Here is a 23,874-nt window from a genome sequence, read left to right on the forward strand (position 1 = left end):
GGATGACCTCTGGTTCTCCCCTGATCTCCCACTATTCTCTGTAAAACTTCTCCAGCATTGATCCTATAACAACCCCTTACCAACTTGTAGGTTTCTATAATATCTCCCCTCTTCCTCCTGTCCACCAGACTCTGCAAATTACATCTTCTCAATCTTTCCTCATACTCGACATTCCAGAGGTCAGAAACTACCTTAGTCAGTCTCCTTTGGACCCTTTCCGACATCTCTTCATCCTTCTGAAATCCCGGTGACCAAATCTGGGCACAATAGTCCATGTGTGGCCTAATCAAAGCCTTATACAATGGAACAAGAATCTCCCTACGTCTACACGTCAGCGTCCTCTGCATCATTCCCAGAAGCATTTGTGTTGTCTTCACAATGTTGACGATGTGTCCCCTAAAGTTCAGATCCTTATCCACCATCACCCCCAGATCTCTTATTTCCTCAACTTCCAACAATATATTCTCACCAAGCATAAATTCTGCATCCCATCTTTGTTTTCCAAATTTTAAAACCTTACATTTTGCCACATTGAATTCACATCCCCATTTCCGTGCCCAATCACTCAATCTATTCAAGTCTTCCTGTAAGGCCACAACATCTTCACTACACTTCATGGTTCGTCCCAACTTTGCATCATCTGCAAACAACTGAATATCTCCATCCAAATCTTCACCTATATCATTAATATACAAGTTAAACAGTAATGGATGTAAAACAGATCCCTGAGGCACTCCACTAGTGACTTCCATTTTTCTGGATATCGTTCCTCCATACACAACTTGTTGATACCTACCAGATAGCCAGTCTCCAATCCAATGCACGAATCTAATATCCAACCCCATCTGCTCTAGTTTGACTGTCAACCTATCATGAGGTACTTTATCAAAAGCCTTTGCAAAATCCAAGTATATTACTGTGTATCCTTTTCCTCTGTCCAAAGAAGCAGTCACTTTATTGTAATAAGTAAGTAGATTACTAAAACATGACCTCCCTTTAGCAAATCCATGCTGTCCATCAAAGATATTACCATTGTTTCAATCCAACTCTGGATCCTAGTTCTCACAAGCTTCTCCAACAACATAACCAAAACACCTGACACACAGATAGGCCTATAGTTTGATGCCTGAGTTCGATCACCTCCTTTATGAAGTGGCACTAATAGAAAAATAGTATATATTTTTCTCTCTGCTTGAATTCTCATTTATGTTATAGTAATCAAACTGAAATTGGGAGATCGTGGAATATGCAGCATGGATTCTTTGCTTAGCCAAAAAAATAGAGAATTTCACCCAATCCTTAAATCATCATGACTTCAGCAATGTCTCCATAAATTACTCAGACTCCTTCCAAGCACACCTGGCAGAATAGTAGCTACAAGATTATTCTTCAACTAATCCAGACACTATCTAAACTTTCTCTCTCCTCTCTCTCAGGCTGAGTTTAATATATAGTCTAGCTGTCAGTCTGTAGAACACCGTTTTAAAGCTGTCCTCCATATGAAGAAATGTTGGGTTTCTCTGAGTGTGATGTAAATGGAGCTCTGGTGTCAAGGCATATTTATAGAACAGCTGGAGAAATACTTTCAGATCTACAGGAATATTTTGATAGCAACACTACTCAAGATTTGCTGGATGTTTTGCTCAAAAGACATGATAAATATATGAGTATATATATATATATATGTGTGTGTGTGTGCGTGTGTGTGTGTATGGTGTGTGTCACCAACATTCGATACTTGTTTAACAAGTTTAAATCCTAGTCAATGACATTATTATTGTTGAAAAACAGCCATATTTTCAAAAGCCGAATATACAGTTATAAATCCATGCACTTTGATAACATATATGCATATTAATGGACCTTCTGCAAACCAATGTAGCTAAACTGACTTAAAATATAAAATAATTTGACTGATAAAACATGCTTTAAAACTGTGTTCCAGTGTGATCTCACAACTTCTGTATATAAGCACTGGATGTGCATTTTTATTTTAACTTCCTGTGAACTGCATAACGATACTAATTTTTGATTTGTGTGTGTGTGGGTAGGTGAGAGAGAGAAGAGATGGAACTATCAGTGTATATAGATGTGCAGGGAATAAGAGAATTAGCTCAAGACAAAGACTCTGTAGCTATGTATACACTTCAAAATCCTTAATATCACCAATATATATTCAAATAACACAAAAATTAGAGGGAAAATGCTTACTTTTCTGAACTATTGTTTCTTACTTCATCTGGACGATGATCTTCAAACCTGAGCAGTCCACTTCGTGTTGCAACAAATGTTGTTGTAATGCCATACATCTTTATCATACGATCCCTGCAAAAAACCCCCACCTAATACAGTCAGTCACTTCTAATAATAAAGTGAAAAATTCAATATTACAGTAAAAAAAAAAAAAAAAAAAAAACCCTCTTGGAAGAATATTCCAGATTTAAGTATAGGTAAATAATATGCCAAACTTTAGAGAAATTCAATTATAATAACATTCTGGAATATTCTTGAAATATTTCCGTGTACTCTTCTGAGACAGGATAACAAGTAATAGATTTCAATCAATTCACATTTCTAACTTTGAAAAGCACAGTGCCATGCATAAAGTAGAAATATTTCTTATAACAGTGTTTTTATATATATATATTTATTAGTTTATGATAATATAAAATATATATGAGAAAAGTTATATTTCTTAAATTATAACTATTTATATAACTTATATTAAGCAACTCAAAATATCTCTGTCCATATAAGACAAAAAAAAATTGATTGATTGCTTAATTACTCTTGATGTTTTTAGATTATGTTTGCTGATTTTTACATTGATTAAATAAGATGCTAAATATGGTGGGTTTTTTTCAAGTGTGTGTACATATATAGATATATATATATATATGTACACACATATATATTCTAATCCTGTGGCCTCCTCTCTTTGAGAGGGTTGCAACTAATTACTAGAGAGATATGATGCAAGGTGGTTTTCCATTGCCTTCCTTGCCATAAGTATTTTATGACTGTAGCCATGTGTGTTCACGAGGCTAGTTTGCCTTTTCTGGGGGATGAAAAACCCGAGTTTCTAGGTGAAAAATCCCCTACCTCTGTATGAGACCAGCTAACTCACCTTTCGTCAAAAGAGACCAGATAAAGGTTCTGCACATCACTGATGGGAATTGGACCCAGGTCTTTCAAACCAAAGGGCTTCTTCTATACCAAATGAGCTATGGAGGCTCACGTGTGTGTGTGTGTGTGTGTGTGTGTGTGTGTGTGTGTGTGTGTGTGTGTGTGTGTGTGTGTGTGTGTGTGTAAAATTTTATTTATTTTTTCCTGAAATGGTGGTATATTTTGGTAAGAATATGTAGGATTACAACACAAACTGGGTAGGTGAAGACATGTTTATCTACAGAGGTGGAATGAATTTTTTTTATTATTATTTACGATTATGATTTCAAATATATAGGAACATTACGTGGATGTTTCTGACCAAAAAAAAAAAAAAAAAAGTCTTTGGAAGAATAATAAGTCATAAAAATAAGGATATATTTTTGTGAAGAAAAGAATCTGGAGTGATTTTCACTGCCATGAAAAATGTAAAAATATGTTGGTGATCTTATAATGTATTTAAATAAATTCATTTACTCAGAAACATAAAGAAGCAAAAATTATTTTATATATATGGACATTTTTATACAATTCTTAAAATCATAAATCTTGGAATATAAAGAATATGATGAAGAAGGAAACATTTCAATAAAAAAAGAAAAAAATATATATATATAGAAGTATCAAAATATTAAAACAATACAAAAGTAGTTATTCTGTAAGTAAAAGAAGTTATTTATTGGCATGGTTTTAATTAATCTGGTGTTAAGGCTTAAATGCTGGGAGAAACTCATGTTATAGGCTTAATAGAGTGAAACAGCACTGAGAAAGGATTAAAAATATTATTCAATTCTTCCAACATTTCGTCTCAGTCACTGAGACATCGTCAGGAAGTACAACATGAGACTTGCAACATATTATTATTATTATTACCCAAGACCCCCCCATGGAGTAAAAGACTCATTTGGGAGGTGCTTTTATCATACATGCAGCTCATCATACCATGCTTTAAACACACTCAAATTCTCTGCAGATACCACACTCTCAGTCAAGGCATTCTAATCATTCACAACTATGCATGAAAAAAAAATGCTTCTCACTCCCATACTCACAGCCTCTTTATACAGTTTCCAGGGATGACCTCTAGTTCTCCTCTAATCTCCCACTGCTTTCTGTAGAACCTCTCCAATCCTATAACAACCCCTTACTAACTTGTAGGTCTCAATTCTATCTCCCCTCTTCCTCCTGTCCACCAGACTCTGCAAATTGTATCTTCTCAATCTTTCCTCATATTCGACATTCCAGAGGTTAGAAACTACCTTAGTCAGTCGCCTCTAGACACTTTCCAACATCTCTTCGTCCTTCTGAAAATAAGGTGACCAATTCTGGACACAATAGTTCATGTGTGGCCTAATCAAAGCCTTATACAATGGAACAAGAATCTCCTTACTTCTACAAGTTAGTATCCTCCGCATCATTCCCAGAAGCCTTTGTGTTGTCTTCACAATTTTGGCAATGTGTCCCCTAAATTTCAGAGATCCTTATCCACTATCACCCCCAGATCTCTTATTTCCTCCACCTCAGACAATATATCCTCACCAAACATAAATTTTGTATCCCATCTTTGTTTCCCAAATTTTAAAACCTTACATTTTGCAACATTGAACTCACATCCCCATTCCATTGCCCAATCACTCAATTTATTCAAGTCTTTTTGTAAAGCCACAACATCTTCTCTACTCTCCATTTTTTGTCCCAACTTTGCATCATCAAACAACTGCATATCTCTATCCAAATCTTCACCAATATCATTAATATACAAGTTAAACAGTAATGGCCCTAAAACAGACCCTTGAGGCACACCACTAGTGACTTTCTTTTTCCTTGATATTGCTCCCCCATATAACTTGATATACCTCTGATTATTTCACCTTTAATTTTCCTAATTCTTGCCTCCCTTCTACATGTTGCACAGCAACATTAACACTAACATGATATCCACTGATGAACTGTTCATTAAATAACTTCACTATATCATTTACTATAGTTACTCTGCTACCTAAGTATTTGCCAGTGTCAACCTACCATAATTATTTATCCTCTTGCTTGCCACATAGCAGAAAATTTTCCTTGGTTTAGCTATGACCTGAAGGTACAACTCCTCTCATTTCCTACATTTTCTTTTTAACCATGCTTGTTATTTTTCGAGGCCGCAGTTTATATTCTTCATGCATCTGTTCACTACAAATTGTCTTGTTCCTCCAACATAACAACTTTTTTTGCCATACTGGTTGGAAGTTTTTTCCCACTTGGTTAGACTATAATAAATTTAGTTTAATCCTTTATCCAAGTGTAAGCAAACAAAGTTTGCACGTGAAGTATCTTCAGGACTGAGGCAACTCGTGGTAACGGTGGACCAAGTTCTCATCACTTGTCTTAGTATCTACAATAATGCAAAGCACATCTCGTTGCGGACATGAATAACGCTATGTATTAAGGGAAGAGCCACTACTCAGACCAGTATCGACCTTTATTGAAGTGTGGTTAAGTAAAAATCTCTCTAAAAATTAGGCGATCCTCCAGACCACTCCCTACGAGTGACTGAAGGACCATCCAACTCAGCGTTGTTCCACTCAGTGACAGGCTCACTTCATTACCAAGAACTTCTCAGCATTGGTTCTACCCAGTGGCTTGCTCACCCCAACACCAGACAGAGCCATAATCTCAGCGGTGGTCCCACTCAGACACAGGCAAAAACCTATCCCAAGTAGATCCTCTCATACCTCAACAAAAGGGACCACTTCTGCACAAAAGCACATCAGTGGGAGCCAGACCCTGAGGAGGTGATACTAAGGTGGAAGTAATGGAAAAGTCATATTTACCTATACAAGTTGCCAAAAGGTGTCTCACCTTATTATTAAATTAATCTGGATTAGAGAAAGATATTGGAAGTTTTTTCCCATTTGGTTAGACAATAATAAATTTAGGTTAATCCTTTATCCAAGTGTAAGCAAACAAAGTTTGCGCCTGAAGTATCTTCAGGCCTGAAGCAACTTGTGGTAAAGGCGGACCAAGCTCTCATCACTTGTCATAGTATCTCCCATAATGCCAAGCACATTTCCTTGCAGACATGGATAAGGCTATGCATTAAGGGAAGGACCACTGCCCAGACCAGTTTCGATCTTTATTGAGGTCTTGTTAGTGGGACCCAGACCCAGATGTGGTGATATTAAGGTGGAAGTAATGGAGAAGTCATATTTACCTATATGAGCTGCCAAAAGGTGTCTCACCTTATTATTAAATTACCCTGGATTTGAGAAAGATGTCGAAAGTTTTTTCCCACTTGGTTAGACTATAATAAATTTAATTTAATCCTTTATCCAAGTGTAAGCAAACAAAGTTTGTGTCTGAAGTATCTTTAGGGGCTCTTCCCTTAATGCATAGCATCATACATGTCCACAAGGAGATGTGCTTTGCATTATCGGTGATACTAAGACAAGTGATGAGAGCTTAGTCCACCTTTACCACGAGTTGCCTCAGTCCTGAAGATACTTCAGGCATAAACTTTGTTTGCTTACACTTGGATAAAGGATTAAACTAAATTTATTATAGTCTAACCAAGTGGAAAAACATTTTGAACATCTTTATCTAATCCAGAGTAATTTAGTAACGTGAGACACCTTTTGGCAACTCGTCTAAGTAAATATGACTTCTCTGTTACTTCCACCTTACTATCACCACTTCTGGGATCTGGCTCCCACTGACGAGATCTCAATAAAGGTGGAAACCGGTCTGGGTGGTGGTCCTTCCTTTAATGCATAGCATTATACATGTCCACAAGGAGATGTGCTTTGCATTATGGGAGATACTAAGACAAGTGATGAGAGCTTAGTCCACCTTTACCACGAGTTGCCTTAGTCCTGAAGATATTTCAGGTGCAAACTTTGTTTGCTTATACTTGGTTAAAGGATTAAACTAAATTTCTTATACTTTTGTCATACTGTTTGCTTGAATTCACTGTTAATCCATCTCACTGCTACTCTATTCTTTCATTTAATTCTTGGTATGCAGTCATGTGCTGATTGTGTCAGATACTACCTTATCATTTCCCATACACTGTCAACATTTTTTTCTTCGCAGCTCATCAACTCAACGTATTGATGCAAGTCGATATATAATTGATACAAAGGCTCTCAAAATCAACCACCTCATAGTTCCACATATATGCTTTCTTGATAGCAACCTTTTCCTGTTTGAGTATTTTCCAAACCAAAACTTAATTTTCAATCTAACCAACAGGTGTGCTGGTGAGAGTGATTCAAAAGGCAGCATTGATTCCTCATTTACAATCATATCCTATGAGGATTTTTAAATCCAACACATGAAAACCTCATGCTGCTTAAGACAGTTATCCTGCAGAAACTCAACAACATTCATATTCCTTTTTACAATACACTATATCTTCTTTCCAATTCACATTACTATAATTAAAATTGCGCATTAAGATCTCCTTCTTTTACTTGCCCAACTATTTTCTCAAAACATATCATAATCAGTGCTCCCCAAATTCCATGGCATATTACAAAATCCTATTAGATATACTATTCTAATGATCTCAACTTCACACTAAACAGCTTCAAAATCTTCCCACATACTATTATTTTTCATTTCCCCTCTTGAAGGCACAATTCCTCTGTCATCATTAACAGTACTCCCCCCCCTCCTCTCTGCACCTACCTATCCTTTCAGAAAATTCTCTATTCTACCATTTCGAGTCCTGACAGTATATCATCCTCAGTCAATCAAGTTTCACTTATATTAATTATCAAGCCCCCCTGATGCTCCTTACGATGGTACACAAACATAAGAATTCCACACTCTTTCAGGCGATCTCACCAGCACTATCGCTCTGTACTCTCTGTGCTATAGTTCACCTCTCTCTTCAATCTGACCATCTCCATGTTCCTGATCTTTTCTCTGACTTTAATTCATATCCTTATACCATCCCCACCTTTTTTTTTTTTTTTTTGCATTATTATTCTGCCCTGCCCTGCCATAATCACTTCCTCACCTTTGTAGTGATCTTCTTTCTGTCCTTCCACAACCTTTCTCTGACCCTTATCAATATTAATCCTGTATGAACTCTGTGTATTGTTCATTTTAGTAAATAAGAGTCGTTCAGTCTGCTTTGAACCATTCGAATTCACTCCATACATTCATAAATTTAATGCTCTTTGCCTGACATATTCTTCTTCTCAGTTCACTATAACATCTGGGTAACAAACTAACCACATTCCGAATCACTCTAATATCTTTCACCTGCTACAGCAACTTCTTAAACCCAGTTACTTTCTTTGTCTGCTATCCAAGTGGTTTGTGCCCACCACTAATTCTGATGTCCATTCCTTCCTCCTATGCAAAGCATCTAATTGTTTCATTCTACCACCTGGAAAACATGTTTTATGTACCCTATTATTTACCACACTTTTAATGACTGAATCATCATATAAAGATACCCTATAATCTTCACATACTTGCTTCTTTATATTAACCTCCTCCTGATTTACAGCTGGTCTGGTTGGCTGAGCAGTTAGCATATCTGCTCTCCAGCCAAGAGGCTGCAGGTTTGAATCCCACCGGGGGCATAGATGTTTGTGACTGTTCTACTAACCATTTACAATCTGTATTGCTGTAATCTGTGTCCTGGAGCAGTATGATCTTCGATGTCTTTGCACCATAAAAATCAAAAATAACTAACCTTCTGATTTACATTTTGAGATACTGCCTTCTTCTTATTAACATCCTCATTTACATCAGTTAATCTTTGAATGTTCAATTTCCTCCTCCAAATGTTTAACCTGATTCTTCACATTTTTATTAACTCTTTGCCTATTCTCTTTCATGTCACTTCTATTATTATTGTTGCTAGCCCTGCCATTCATTTTCTGTTTACTCCTGGTGACACTACTCTCATTTTTGGAATGCCCTAACTCTTCATTGCACTTCTTGCACACTATAATATGTTCTTCTTCTTCTCATTTAATCTAACACATCATAAATCTTTAACATTTTTGTGAGCATGTATATAACAATCCTCACAGCACATCCACTGTGAAATATTCAGGGAAAAACTCAATCTCAGAGTCAAATCCTTCCATGTTGCTAGTGTATGCTTCTTTACTGCCACCACTAGGACTTCCATGTTAATCAAATGTAACTGAAGTGAATATTTTTAAAATCCAAATCTAAGTATCACATAAAAGCACTATTATAAAAATCACACAATATAATTTAGAAAAAATAAACACTGTTCAAATACACAGCTACTTCTCCTCGTGACATTAATGACATCCCCCTAGAGATCTTCTTACAGGGCAATCTAATGTGCTATTACTAGATCCAACACTCTTAAACTGCTATTCCCCTCCGTGATATGCTGTTTCAGATAATTACCCTTAGTAATGTATAAATTCCTTTTCCATCTCACCATGTATGTTTCCTACTTCCAATCTAAACTCCCATAGATATATTCCCATAATTGCTTGGTCCGCACTCATTTGCTAATCTGCCAATGCATGGCATATACATCCTTCTCTGGACCTTCAGGTCTATAGCAGCAATCAACAATATATTTTGTCCTACTGGCCTCTATCTCACACTAGACAGCCCCAGATGAACCATTTCAATCAGATCTACAATCCTCCTTAACTTCTATTTTTGTTGTCTGAAGTTCTACAGCTATCATTAATATACCGCTCCTGCTGCCCTATTCCCTCTGTCTTCTCTGAAACTAAAATATCCCTTACACTGTATCCCTGTAACTATGTCATTTTCTATTAATCAGGTCTCTCTGATGTCGATAATTTTTGGCAAAGTCGAGATGACCAATGCCAGAAACTATTCTCTTTTAATTCTGATACTTCTGGCATTCGTTGTTGATACTTCAACATCCCCTTGGACCCACACTTACCTTTGCATAATATTCTTACCAACCCATTCAGATCTGAAACCTGTGAAAATGCACCCAGCTGTTCAAGGTCATCTGCTCAAAGTCATTTATTCTAATAGTGGCTATTTCTACAGTCATTCCTACACTCACACTCATTTGTCCCAGGGGTGGCCAGACATATGCTTGATTGCATCCTCCCCTAATATCTCTAGTTTAGGGGTTGCAATCCTGATTTGTACTTCCAAACTCTCACTGAACAACAGCTTCTCCAAACAACTAACTCCAAAACTATTCAAATGGAGTTCATCAGGCATATAGAAGTCCTATTGTCCATCAACTTCTCTCCATAGTTCTGTAAGCTGCATACCTTTCCTCCTGCATAATCTTCTTATTGACTCATTATTAATCATGGCCTTTATTTTCAATTCTGTCCTATCATCTGAGGCAGGAGACTCACAGTCTTTACTTTCTTACTCTTCATTTTCAATTCTTTCAACAACTTTTTCACACCCTCTCATTGCATATTTCTCACCTTTTGATTTGTGCCTTACCAACACAAATAATTGTTTCACTTCTCCCTACTGCAAACAAATAGCTGCATTAGCATCCTTGATTTTTGCATCTGAAAAAACATACTTTCATCACTGTCTCATTAAATACACCTCTTATTATCAAATACCTACAATAATTTCTCTTTACTCCCAGTTTCTCACACTTTTATACTTTTCCTATTCACTTCTACTTTCAGTCTCCTTTCTGCTGTACCACACATCAATCATTTCTCAAGTCACTGGATCTGTCATTTCATCATCCTCTGGAGTTCATTCTGTGTAAGCAAGCTATATCTCTTCACACTATTAATATTTTCATCTAGTACTTTCGCACTCTCATTTGTATTTCATGCATTTTCATTCACTGCTTCCACTCCATTCTCTATAACTCACAATTTGTGTTACATTTACCATACCAGTTACTTCATTCTCCCATTTTCGACATGACTTGCATTTCTTGCACACACTCACAAAAAAATTTCGAACACAAACTCCCTCCAATCTCACTTTCAAACCATAAACTATTCATTCTTGGCAATGAATATATTAAACATACAGTGCATAGCAAGAGTCATCAGTATAACTGAATATTGAACTCTTGGCTGCCTTTGTTCTTGTATGCATAGGTGCTATGAACTTAAAACACTTGAAAGAACATTACGTAATAATAGTTACAATTAAATAAACATACATACCAACACAGTAAAAAAAAAAATAATAATAAAATGTCACCAACGATGATTAGCAATATCAGAGTAGAGTCCAGTAGAAGGTCTGTAACTAGTGTCATATTGCAGAGTTCTGTACTTTGGCCAATACTATTTAATGTGTACCTTAATGATATAGGAAATGATCTGAGAGGAAGTATTCAGCTGTTTGGTTATGATGCAAAATTTGGCTGAGCAATAATTAATAAAGATGATGTTAATATTTTGAAGTACGGGAAAAAGAGAACAGATATCATTTTAATGTAGCAAAGTGTAAGGATTATGGAGTGAAAAGATTATGTAGCATATGGTACCACCTATGTACCATACTGATAGAATACTCCAGGAAATTGATAAAGTCGGGGATCTAGAATTGTTGGTAGATAGAGGGTTAAAGTTTAGAAGGCATATTGCAAAAGTAGCTAAAACAACTCGGATTACTTGGTTACTGAAGAACACTCTGATGAGTAAGCAGGTTATTATACCTCTTTATAAGGCCTTGATATAAGACTCCCATCTTGGCTACTGTGCATAGATCTGGTCATCTGGATTTCTTGGGGATGAGGAAGAAATGCAGGGAAATCCAGAGAGAAGTGGAAGGAATGCACTTTAGGAGAATAGGTAAAAGATCTGTGAAGTGAATTGGATTTAGAGTAATAATAAATTGCATTTCAATGGATTTAGTGTGATTTATATAGTGAGGACCTTGTTAAGCGAGATGATGTATACCCACGTGTGTGTGTGTGTGTGTGTGTTAAACATGAAGAGGATGGCCTAAAGAACAGTGGGATTCATAACTGCAGCAAACAGTACTGAATATCAAGAGGGTCAAGGTGCATTGTGTAGAGATCACAACTTAGAGGTGACAGTCCAATCAGACTGAACTCATTGGACTGACAGAACCTAGAAATGAGGAACTGTGTTTATTACTGCAAGGAGAAATCAGAAAGCAGAGAGAATTTGGTTTTATATAAAAATCATTAGTCTAAGTGAATAATTATGAATATTATTATTATCCTAGGACCCATAGAGTCACACACTTCATCTAGGAGATTCCTTTTGTGATACACACACAGCTCATTATACCATACTTTAAACACATTCAAATTCTCTGCAAACACCATGCTCACAGGCAATGCATTCCAATCATTCATAACTCTCCATGAAAAAGACCTGCTTCTCACTCCCTTGCTTACACCAGCCTTATACAGCTTCCAGGAATGATCTCTTTATTCTCCCCCAATGTCCCAGCATTTTATGAAACCTCTTCAATGGTAATCCTATAACAGCCCTGTACCAATATGGATGTCTCCATATCTCCTCTCTTCCTCCTATCCACTAGACTCTGCAAACTGCATCACCGCAACCTTTCTTTACATTCATCATTCCAGAGATCAGAAACTATTCTGGTCAATTGCCTCTGGATCCTGTCCAATACCTCTTATTCCTTTTGAAAACCAGGTGATCAGATATGTGCAGAGTAATTATGTGTCCTAATCAGAGCCTTATACAACAGAACAGAATCTCCTTATTTTTAAAGTCAGTGTCCCCTGCATCATTCCCAGAATTCGTTGTGTTGTCATCACAGTTATTATTATTATTATTATTATTATTATTATTATTATTACTACGGGCTACTCCAGGAGTCCTTAGACTCATCGAGGGAGGCCCTAAACATCATGTTCACACAACTGTTCAACATTCTCACAGTATCTATCATACCTTGCCTTGAACTCGCTCACTGTCATAGCACCCACAACAGACTCTGGCAGCTTATTCCACTCATTTACCACTCTAAAAGTAAAGAACCCAGCTCTAACACCCCTGCTAACCACGCTCTTGCCCAGCTTCCATGGGTGTCCCCTAGTTCTCCCACCACCAGTCCTGATCTCAAAAATATCATCTGAATTAATCCTATAGAATCCTTTTAGCAATTTGAATGTCTCAATCATATCTCTCCTCTTCCGCCTATCAACTAGTTTCTGCAACCCACAAATCTTTAACCTGTTCTCATATGGTTCATTCCATAGACCTGCTATCATCTTAGTCACTCGCCTCTGGATGCTCTCCACCTCCTCCCCATCAAGAAGGAACCGAGGTGACCAAATCTGGGCACAGTAGTCGAGATGAGGTCTTATCAGGGCTCGGTACAGAGGTAGAATAACTTGCTTGTCTCTGCTCATCAAGATATTTTTCAACAACCAAGTGAGTTGATGAGCTGATTTAGCTACTTTCGCAATGTGGCCCCTAAACTTCATCTCCCTATCCATCAACACTCCCAAGTCCCTGGCCTCATCAATCTCTTGGAGTACAGTTCCACCAATGTGGTATACTGCTGCTAATCTTTTCACTCCGAAATGCATAACCTTACATTTTGTCACATTAAATTGACATCCATTCTCCTTAGTCCAGAACTCCAATCTATCTAAGTCATCTTGCAAGACTTTGATATATTTCACTATCGCCCTACCCAACTTTTCATCATCAGCGAACAAATGAACTGTCCCACTTAGACCCTTCTCTATATCGTTAATGAACAGATTAAACAGCAGTGGTCCAAGAACAGAACCCTGTGGCACACCACTAGTCACAGGCCGTTTTTTGGACTCTACTCCTGAATAAACTACTCTTTGATATCTCTCCATCAACCACCCAGCTATCCATCTCACCAACCCTACATCCATTCCCATATGTTGTAGTTTATGGATTAGAATTCCATGTGGTATCCTGTCAAACGCCTTTGCTAGGTCCAGCAGTATCACTGTAAACCCATTTCCCTTATCCAGTTCAGCCGTCACCTTGTTATAAAACTTGAGCAAGTTACTGAGGCATGATCTACCTTCACAAAGCCATGCTGTCCTCTGTACAGTATCTCATTTTCATCAATCCATTCCTGTATTTTTCCCTTGACTACTTTCTCCAAGACCTTGACAACGACTCCTGACATGCTGATCGGTCGGTAATTTGCAACCATAGTCTTGGATCCTCCTTTATGCAGTGAAATTATTTTCCCCTCTTTCCACGCCTTCGGGACTAAGCCAGACCCGAGACTCAGATTAAACAACATGGTCAAGGGCACTGATAATTCATTAGCCGCTTCATGCAAGACCCGTGCCGGTATACCATCCAATCCCACAGATGTATTCACATTAAGGTTCTGTAATAGACTATTCACCTCCACTTCATTCATCACAATTCCCATATGAACTAATGGTTCCTTCATATTTTCAACGTCACCACCTGGATGATATACTTTTGCAAAGTGCGCGCTCAGTAACTCCACTATATCGACTGGTTCAGTGAACTCTTTACCATCGTCATTCCTTAAAATCATTTTGCCATGTACAGTTTTTTTTTTTGCTTGCAGCATATTGAAAGAACTGTTTGGGATTCTCTTTTGCTTGCATAGCTAGTTTCCTTTCATAATCGGCTTTTGCTGTTTTTACCACACTCGTTACCCTTCTGGCCTGCACTTTATACCGTTCGTGTGCCTGTAGGTCACCCCTTTCTTTAAATTCCCTCCATAGTTGTTTCTTTTTTTGCAGCTCAAGCTTAATGGTGTTATTCATCCATTTAACCCCTCCTTGTTTCACTATTCGGACCTTAGGTATACAATCAGCCATAACCTCCTGTAAATGCTCTTTGACCACTTCCCATGCTCTATCGACGTCCAGCCCTTGCAGTTGTACATGCCATGGCACTGATCCAAGCAATCTCCTAAGCTTGTCATACTTGCCAGCATGGTAATTCCACATATACCCTGTCTTAATCACAAATTGCACACCTTTAGCCACCTCCCAGGTCAAGACCTTATGATCACTCTCACCAATAGGTGGCAACATGGTCATATTCATTACAGTCAAATTCTCAGCAGTTCAGCTGTCACTGTGTTATAAAACTTGAGCAAGTTACTGAGGCATGATCTACCCTTCACAAAGCCATGCTGTCTCCCGTACAGTATCTCATTTTCATCAATCGATTCCTGTATTTTTCCCTTGACTACTTTCTCCAAGACCTTGACAACAACTCTTGATATGCTGATCGGTCGGTAATTTGCAACAGTAGTCTTGGATCCTCCTTTATGCAGTGGAACTATTTTCCCCTCTTTCCACACCTTTGAGACTAAACCAGACCTGAGACTCAGATTAAACAATATGGTCAAGGGCACTGATAATTCTTTAGCCGCTTCATGTAAGACCCATGCCAGTTTACCATCCAATCCCACCGGTGAATTCACATTAAGGTTCTGTAATAGACTATTACAATGTTACATCCACCACTTGAATGATATACTTTTGCAAAGTGCTCACTCAGTAATTCCACTACTATATCAACTGATTCAGTGACCTTCTTACCATCGGCATTCCTTAAAATCATTCTGCCATGTGCAGTTTTTTTTTTGCTTGCAGCATATTGAAAGAACTGTTTGGGATTCTCTTTAGCTTGCATAGCTAGTTTCCTTTCATAATCCATTTTAGCTTTTTTTACCATACTTGTTACGTCAGGCCTGCACTTTACACTGTTCGTGTGCCTGCAGGTCACCTCTTTCTTTAAATATCCCTCCACAGTTGTTTCTTTTTTTGCGGCTCAAGCTTAATGGTTTTATTCATCCATTTAACCCCTACTTGTTTTATTATTCGGACCCTAAGTATATAATCAGCCATAGCCTCCTGTAAATGCTCCTTGACCACTTCCCATGCTCTATCGACATCCAGCCGTTGCAGTTTTACATACCATGGCACTGAACCAAGCAATCTCCTAAGCTTCTCATACTTGCCAGCACAGTAATTCCACATATACCCTGTCTTAATCGAAAATTCCACACCTTTAGCCACCTCTCAGGTCAAGACCTTATGATCACTCTCACCAATAGGTGGCAACATGTTCATATTCATTACAGTCAAAATTCTCAGATACTATTACCAGGTCAAGCACTCTCACACCCCTAGTATTTTCAATTACATGCTGTTTCAGATAGTTATCCCTTAATAATTGAATAAAATCCATTTCCTTCCTCACATGTGTCCTCTCCTCCTTCCAATCAATGTTACCATAGTTGAAATCCCCCATAATAATTACCCTCCTTCCACTCATTTCATCAATTTGTTTATGCATACCATCTCCACCATCTATTCCATCACCTGGTCTATAGCAGCACCCAACTGTATATTTTATTCTGCCAGTGTCAATCTCACACCAAATAGCCTCAAATGAGCTCCTTTCACTATCCTGCAATACTTCAATTCTCTTTGGCTGCAGTTCTTCAGCTATCATCAATAACACCCCTCCCCCAATTTTATTCTCTCTGTCCCTCCTAAACACACTATAACCTACACATTCTATCCCACTAACTATATCATCTTCCGTCAACCATGTTTCACTAATGCCAATAACCTGTGGCCAGGAAGAGCCAATCAAGGCCAAAAATTCTTCCTTCTTGTTCCTAATACTCCTGGCATTAGTATACATGAATTGCAGTGATCCCTTTGTCCCACCCCTATCTTGATGCGTTATTCTAAATGTCCCATTCCCATTTTTTGTCCTTAGTGCTGGCTCAGGTACATTATATACATTTTTACACTCAACTGTCTCACTGATGTCTGGATATCCACTTCCCCCCACTCCTTGGTAGTTCTAGTTTCCCTGGTTTTGCACATCCATTTTCACTTCATTCAGTAACACTCTTTCCAGTCTCTGCACACCAAGTCCATTCAAATGTAGGCCATCCATCTTGTATAAGTCCTTTCGCCCATCAAACTCATTCCACACGTCCACGAATTCCACACCACACCGTCCGCATAACCTGCGCATAATGTCATTTGCGATTATGGCCCTCATTCTAAACTCCTCTCTGTCATACCGCGGTAACAGACTCACCATTCTAACTCTGTCACTCTTTTCTTTCACTACCTTTAACAATACTTTCAAGTCCTCTCTCATAAAAAATTTATCACCTTTCAATTCATTCGTACCCGCCACAATTGTTAATTCTTTCACCCTCTGTTTTTGCACTCTAATACTCTCACTTACATCCTCAAATTTCGCACCCGGTAAGTACAATTTAGTTACACTCCCATCTATTACTCCTCTTAATAACGAGTCACCATACAACACTCTTTCCTTCATTTCGGAAACTCTCCCACGCTGTTTATTTACGTTAGTAGAATCACTCTGGAAAGAGTTTTGCAGGTGCTGTAATTGCCGCTGCGCATTTTGTATCACTGCGCGCAGCCTAGCGATCTCACTTCCTACAAATAATTCCTCATTTTTTTTATCATTCAAACCATTTTCTCTTTCTGTATAATTGCTCTCACTCTTTCTTAGATCACCGCTCATATTGCCATCTTGTACACCGCAATTCCCTATCGAGCCACTATTTTCACTCGCATTCTGGCTTTCTTCTACCATAACTGTCTCACAACCTGACACATACTTCGACTCCTCACTTTGCATACACTTTCTACACATTCTCCCACCACTATCACTTTCAATCCAAACTCCAGCCTCATTCGGGAATGCATACATTCCACACACATCACATTGGACAAATTCTCTCACATTATAGTTTTTGAACAATGGCGTCGTATTTTTGGACGCCATTATCTTATGTCGCATTGCAGCCATATTCAAATCTATTAAACGTATCATTAAATACTAAATTAATTAATGGAATTTACACCAAAATCACACAGACACAACAAGCTACCAAATTTAGACAATATTACGTTATGATTTTTAACATATATTCTAATTTCCATTCAAAATTGTACTTAGCTTTCGGGAGCTCCCTGAAAACACGACCATTTGCCTGGCCCTTTAGCGGCTGTTTTTGACAATTTTTGGCAGTTTTGGCAATATGTCTTCTAAATTTTAGGTTCTTATCCAAAATAACTCCAAGATCACTTATTTCTTCCACTTCCAACACTGTATCCCCACCAAGAGTAAATTCCACATCTCAGCTTTGTTTTCCAAATTGTAAAACCTTATATTTTGCAACATTGAATTTGTAACCCCACTCCTGTGCCCACTTACTCAATCTAATCTAGTCTTCTTATAAAGCTAGAACAGCTACTCTATTCCTCATAGTTTGTCTCAAACAACTGTATATCTTCATTCAAATCTTCCCCAATATCATTAATTAGGTTAAACAGCAATGGCCTTACAACATACCACTGAGACATCCCCCATACACAACTTGTTGATAGCTATAAGACAGCTAATCTCCAATCCAATGCACTACTCTAATATCCAACTCCCATCTGTTCTAGTTTGACTATCAATCAAAATCCTTCTATTTATCAAAAGCCTTTGCAAAGTCTAAGTATACTACTGTGTATCCATCTCCAACATCCAATGCTGCTCTCACCTTATTGTAATAACTAGGTAGATTACTAAAACATGACCTCTTGCTAACAAATCCATACTGTCCATCAAAGATAATACCATTCTTTTGAACTCAATTTTAGATCCTGATATTCACCAGTCTTTCCAACACAACTGTATTGTCAGTTGTGTTGGAAAGACTGGTGATATTATTTAATCACAACACCTGACACAGAGATTGGCCTATAATTTGATGATTGAATTTTGTCATCCCCTTTATGAAGTGGTACAATTGTGCCTTCCTTCCACTCTTTTGAAACTTGACCCAATATAAGACTCATATTAAACAAATATGTCAAGGCAGATGACAACTACCTGCCACATTCCTTCAAAATATGCAGTAATATATCCTCAAGTCCCACAGCATTATTAAGTGAGTTTGAGAGCCATCCCGTTGCTCTCAAACTCATGATGATTTCACATATACGAAGAATAAAAGACCTTTATGAACTTCTCATTCAATATCTCAACAATATTGACTGCTGCAGATGTCCTTATATCATTTTATCCAATCAATGCCATTCTACCATAACCATCTTATTTTTTCAGGTTACATATCAAAAGAACTCCCTAGGATTTTTTTTTTCTGGCTTCATTAGCTAACTGCTGCTCATACTTCACTTTTGCTACCCTTGCAAACCAAGTCATCTTCCCTGCCTGTTCTTTGTATTCCTCATCGAACTGATTATTACCACTCCTCTTATTCTGCCTCCAGAAAGCTTTATTTTCTCTGTATCCCAGTTTAATCTTTTTGTTTATCCATTTCACACCTACCTTAATCTTCTGACCTTTGGAATACACTTACACACTGCTTTTACAAGACAGTTCTTGAATACACTGATCTTCTTTCTACCCAACTCCTGATTCTATGCTACACTCCAAGCAATCTCCTGAGAGTCTCATAATCACCAGCCTTGCAGTTCCAATACCCTTTCCTCACTTAAGTCCCCAAGTGGCAATCACACAGGTAATCACTTCACTGTCACTTTCATCAACTCACATTTATAATAACATCCTGTGATGAGATTATCAAATACAAGAACCTCAATCCTCGTGTACCCTCTGTTACATGCTGCCTGAGGTAGTTGTCCATCAAAAACTCAAGAAAATCATTTTATTTTATTATTATTATTATTATTATTATTATTATTATTATTATTATTATTATTATTAAACAAGACCTCATGGAGTCAAAGACTCATCTAGGAGGTCCTTTTATCTCACACACATCTCATCATACCGCATCTTAAACACATTCAAACTCCTTGCAGACACCACACTCTCAGGCAAGGCATTCCAATCACTCACAACTCTGCACGAATTTTATTTACTTCCAGTTGCTATCCCATCATCCTAGTCTGTATTGCCATAAGTAAAATCACCCATACTGATCACCCTTTTCCCATTTGCATGGCTAATATGCTTATACATTTCCTGATCACTACCCTCCACATTACCAGGTCTATGACAATCCAATGAAGTCTTTCATTCTATTCACCTTTATCTGACACTATACTGCCTCAAAACCACTGCCACTATTTTCCCCTTGCATCTCTTCCTTGTATGGACATAACTCCTTTTTATCATCGACAGCACTCCACTTCCCTTTTATCCTTTCTATCTTCACGAAATATATCATATCCTTCCACCACTATTTCTGTCAGGATGTCATTCTCGTACAACCATGTCCAACTTATTCCAATAATTTTTGTGTGAACAAACTCAATCAATGAAACCATTTAATTTCCCTTTTCTGATACTTCTGACACTGTATACAAACATAACAGCTAACTGTTAACGTTCATGATTCCACAAAGTATCCTTACCCTAAAGATGAGATTGAGGATAGATGGCAGAAATTTAAAGAGGGCATTAAAAAGGCAGTAAAACAAACAATTCCCAAATTTGAGAAGAAAATGAGTAAACCCTGGATGAATGACAAGATAATGAAAATGATGGGGGAAAGAAAGAAACACAAAAATCGTCCTGAATACAAGAACTTAAGGAGATCAGGAAAGAATGTACGATTGCAAAAGAACTATGGCTCAACAACAAATGCAAGGAAATTGAACTTCTGGACAAAAAGCACAAAACCAGAGAACTTCATGAAAAAGTTAGGGAGTTAACTAGCAAATCTTGCAAAAGGGTAGGCTCTCATTGCATTGAAGATACCAATGGAAACATCCTAATGGAGAAAGACAAAATAAGGGATAGATGGGTAGAGTATTCAAAGGAACTCTACAATCATGATAGAATAGATAAGCCAATGCAAGAAGATTTTGAGGGACCTACTATTCTTACCTGGGAAGTAACAAATAGCAAAATATCACTGATACCGAAATATACCATCTTTCTTCTATACACTGGCAGCACTTCCATAATTGCTATCATCCTTGCAATTGAATAGATGCCTGCATCTTCCAAAACATCTTAAAAAAGGGAAGGGTAAATGTTTTAAGTTTTATTTATTCAGTTGAGTTGTTAAATTTCATGTTAAGTTTCAATGAGTTGTTAGATGCTAATGCCAAATCAACAATACAAAAAAAAAAAAAAAATAATAATAATAATAAAAAAAGGTGCAATTACCATCATCCACAACCATGCCAAAACCTCTTCATGAAGCAGTTCAGTGAAAAATGCCAATTCCTTTCCACTGTTTCTCCCTTAAATATAAACTTAATTTCAGTTGATTTGACATTAGCTTGTAACAAACTCTTCGCTGATTTTAGATGTATTCTCGAAAGCACAAGCATCTATTAATTTCTTTCTTATTTTTATTCTGTCCACCTGTTTTATTATATCTGTAAGTATACAAGCTATTCATCGGCTCTGTATGGATTGACTGTATTGAAATTTTCCATTTAGAATCCCCACAAAAACTTGTTGAGCAGATATGCAAAATATGGCTTATTTCCCAATTTTATAAAGCTATTCTTTGCTCTGGTTGAAATGAATTAAATTTATGTATACATAAATGCACTAAACTAGGAAAGCAATTCCACTGCATAGTAATAATTCCAATACAGATGGAGGAATATAATTAGATATGTGGAAGATTGACAAAAATATAACAAATAATCTCAATTTGGGTTCAAACTGAACATGTTAATAACAAAATTTTGGCTCATTTTCTCACTAAAAATGGTGTGTGTGGAAATTAGGCTAACGTTTTTTGCTGTATTTACTGAACTGAAAAGCCAAAATGTGTTTAAACTGTTATTGTAATGAATGATGTCACTCAGACAAAAAGTTGAGAAAAGTTCTTTTTAATGAGTGCCTGTGATTGCACTTTATTTGTTTTAAAAATTCTTCATAATGTCAGTAAAGAATGACCGACTTTGAGATTTTAAGTTGTGTTATATGCTAAAATGTTTCTCCCAAAATAAGTGTGATATGGTATAGAATTATTGTATTAGGATTATCATTATCCTACTGCTACTAAAATCAGCAATCAAAAAATGAAGTTTTGTCTTATGTTTCAAAAAGTCATTTGATTCATAGTAACAGCAATAACTTCAAAGTAACTTTTGTGTGACTATTTTTATTAGCACAACTGGCTTAAATTTACAAGTATTTTTGATTGTGCTAATAAAAAATGATCATGTGAAAGTTAGATGGAAGATATTATTTTATACAAGGTTGTCAATTACAGAAAAAAAAATTGTAACTGAGTTGCTTGATATAAGACTGATTTATTAACTAGTAATATATAATTAAATCAATTTTAAAGACCTAGATATTTTAATGAATTTTAATAATTAATTTTTATTCACTTGAAATGTTTCAATATTTCATGACATTTTTATTTTTCACTTATTCAAACAAAGTGTAGTTCTACATTTTCTTATAATAACATGCTGTTATCATAAGAAATCTAATTGTTACACTTTCCTTCTGAAAAGTAGATTATGAAAACAATCTAATTTTCAGACTATTACAATATAAACTGTTTAACAGCCTTAGGATACACAAACAATGGCATGCATAATATTAACAAACAATACATATGCATCATATAGCAAGGAATGTTTAAAAAATAGTAATAAAACTGGGGTAATTCACTTTACCTGGGCAGTAGTGCCAGTAGCAGGCCTAGTGGGCTTATGATTAAATAATAAATAAAAGTTAGTATAAGTCAGTATATATTGGGAGCAAACCTTGTGGCTTCAGAGAGATTTTTATCTTCCCAGTTTACAAAATATTCCCTTCAAGAAGTTAATTCTGTATAGCAAAAAAAAAAAGTATTTTCAAATAAAAAGGTTTTAAGAAATAAAGCTTCTGCCAAAGGATTGAAAGAAATATAAGTTAGCGAAATCTACTTATTTATATGCAAAAATAAATAAATAAATAAAGTAAATAAAAGAATAACAAACAGAGCAAAAATTGGCACAGCTCAGGAGTGAAAATAATTTTTGTTTACATTCAATATCAGTTTTTATTCCCTTACTAGGGTTTTAATCACCATCCAAAGACAACTTCATGCTCCTTGTGAAAAATAGTATTAGTATCGATCTGATAAGTTACCTCACCAATTCATATTTTGCTATTACATTTCCTCTGCTATTCATTTTATAAAAGAGTAGAGGAAATTTGCATACTCTAACTTTATAATTAACAATTACATAATGATAATATTGAGTAAAATTGGACAAAGGAGATGGATACACAGTAGTATACTTAGATTTTGCAAAGACTTTTGATAGATTACTGCACGATAAGTTGATAGTCAAACTAGAGCGGATAGGGTTGGATATTAGACTAGTGCATTAGATCAGAGATTGGTTATCTGATAGGTATCATGCAAGTTGTGTATGGAGAAGCAATATCCTGGAAGAGGAAAGTCACTGGAGGTGTGCCTCAGGAGTTTGTTTTAGGGCCATTGCTGTTTAACCTGTATGTTAATAATAATGGGTAAGATTTGGATGGGGGATATTCAGTTGTTTGCAGATGATGTAAAGTTAGGATGAACTATGAGGAGTACAGCAGATGTTGTGTCCTTACAAGAAGACTTGAATAGATTGAGTGAATGGACACATGAGTAGAAATACCAGTTCAATGTTGCAAAATGATCGAGACCTACAAGTTGGTAAGGGGTTTTTATAGGATCAATGCTGGAGAAGTTCTACCGAAAATAGTGGGATATCAGGGGAGAACCAGAGGTCATCCCTGGAAACTGAAT

At 36.8% G+C, this 23,874-nt stretch overlaps 1 protein-coding gene across 4 annotated transcripts in view; it reads right to left on the minus strand.

The window, feature by feature from the left end:
- Positions 1–23,874, minus strand: part of LOC150106232 (voltage-dependent calcium channel subunit alpha-2/delta-3-like) — a 2,133,114-nt gene that overhangs the window by 714,599 nt on the left and 1,394,641 nt on the right. For all 4 annotated transcript variants that reach the window (XM_090393048.1, XM_090393049.1, XM_090393047.1 and 1 more), the window contains one exon: positions 2,212–2,325. In XM_090393048.1, coding sequence (XP_090249174.1) covers positions 2,212–2,325 — 114 coding nt within the window. The remainder of the gene's footprint in view (positions 1–2,211; positions 2,326–23,874) is intronic.

This window comes from Typopeltis vanoorti, chromosome 5, assembly GCF_054136105.1.
Source record: "Typopeltis vanoorti isolate ZY-2024b chromosome 5, IOZ_Tvanoo_1.0, whole genome shotgun sequence".
In the NCBI taxonomy this organism is placed as follows: Eukaryota; Metazoa; Arthropoda; class Arachnida; order Uropygi; family Thelyphonidae; genus Typopeltis; species Typopeltis vanoorti.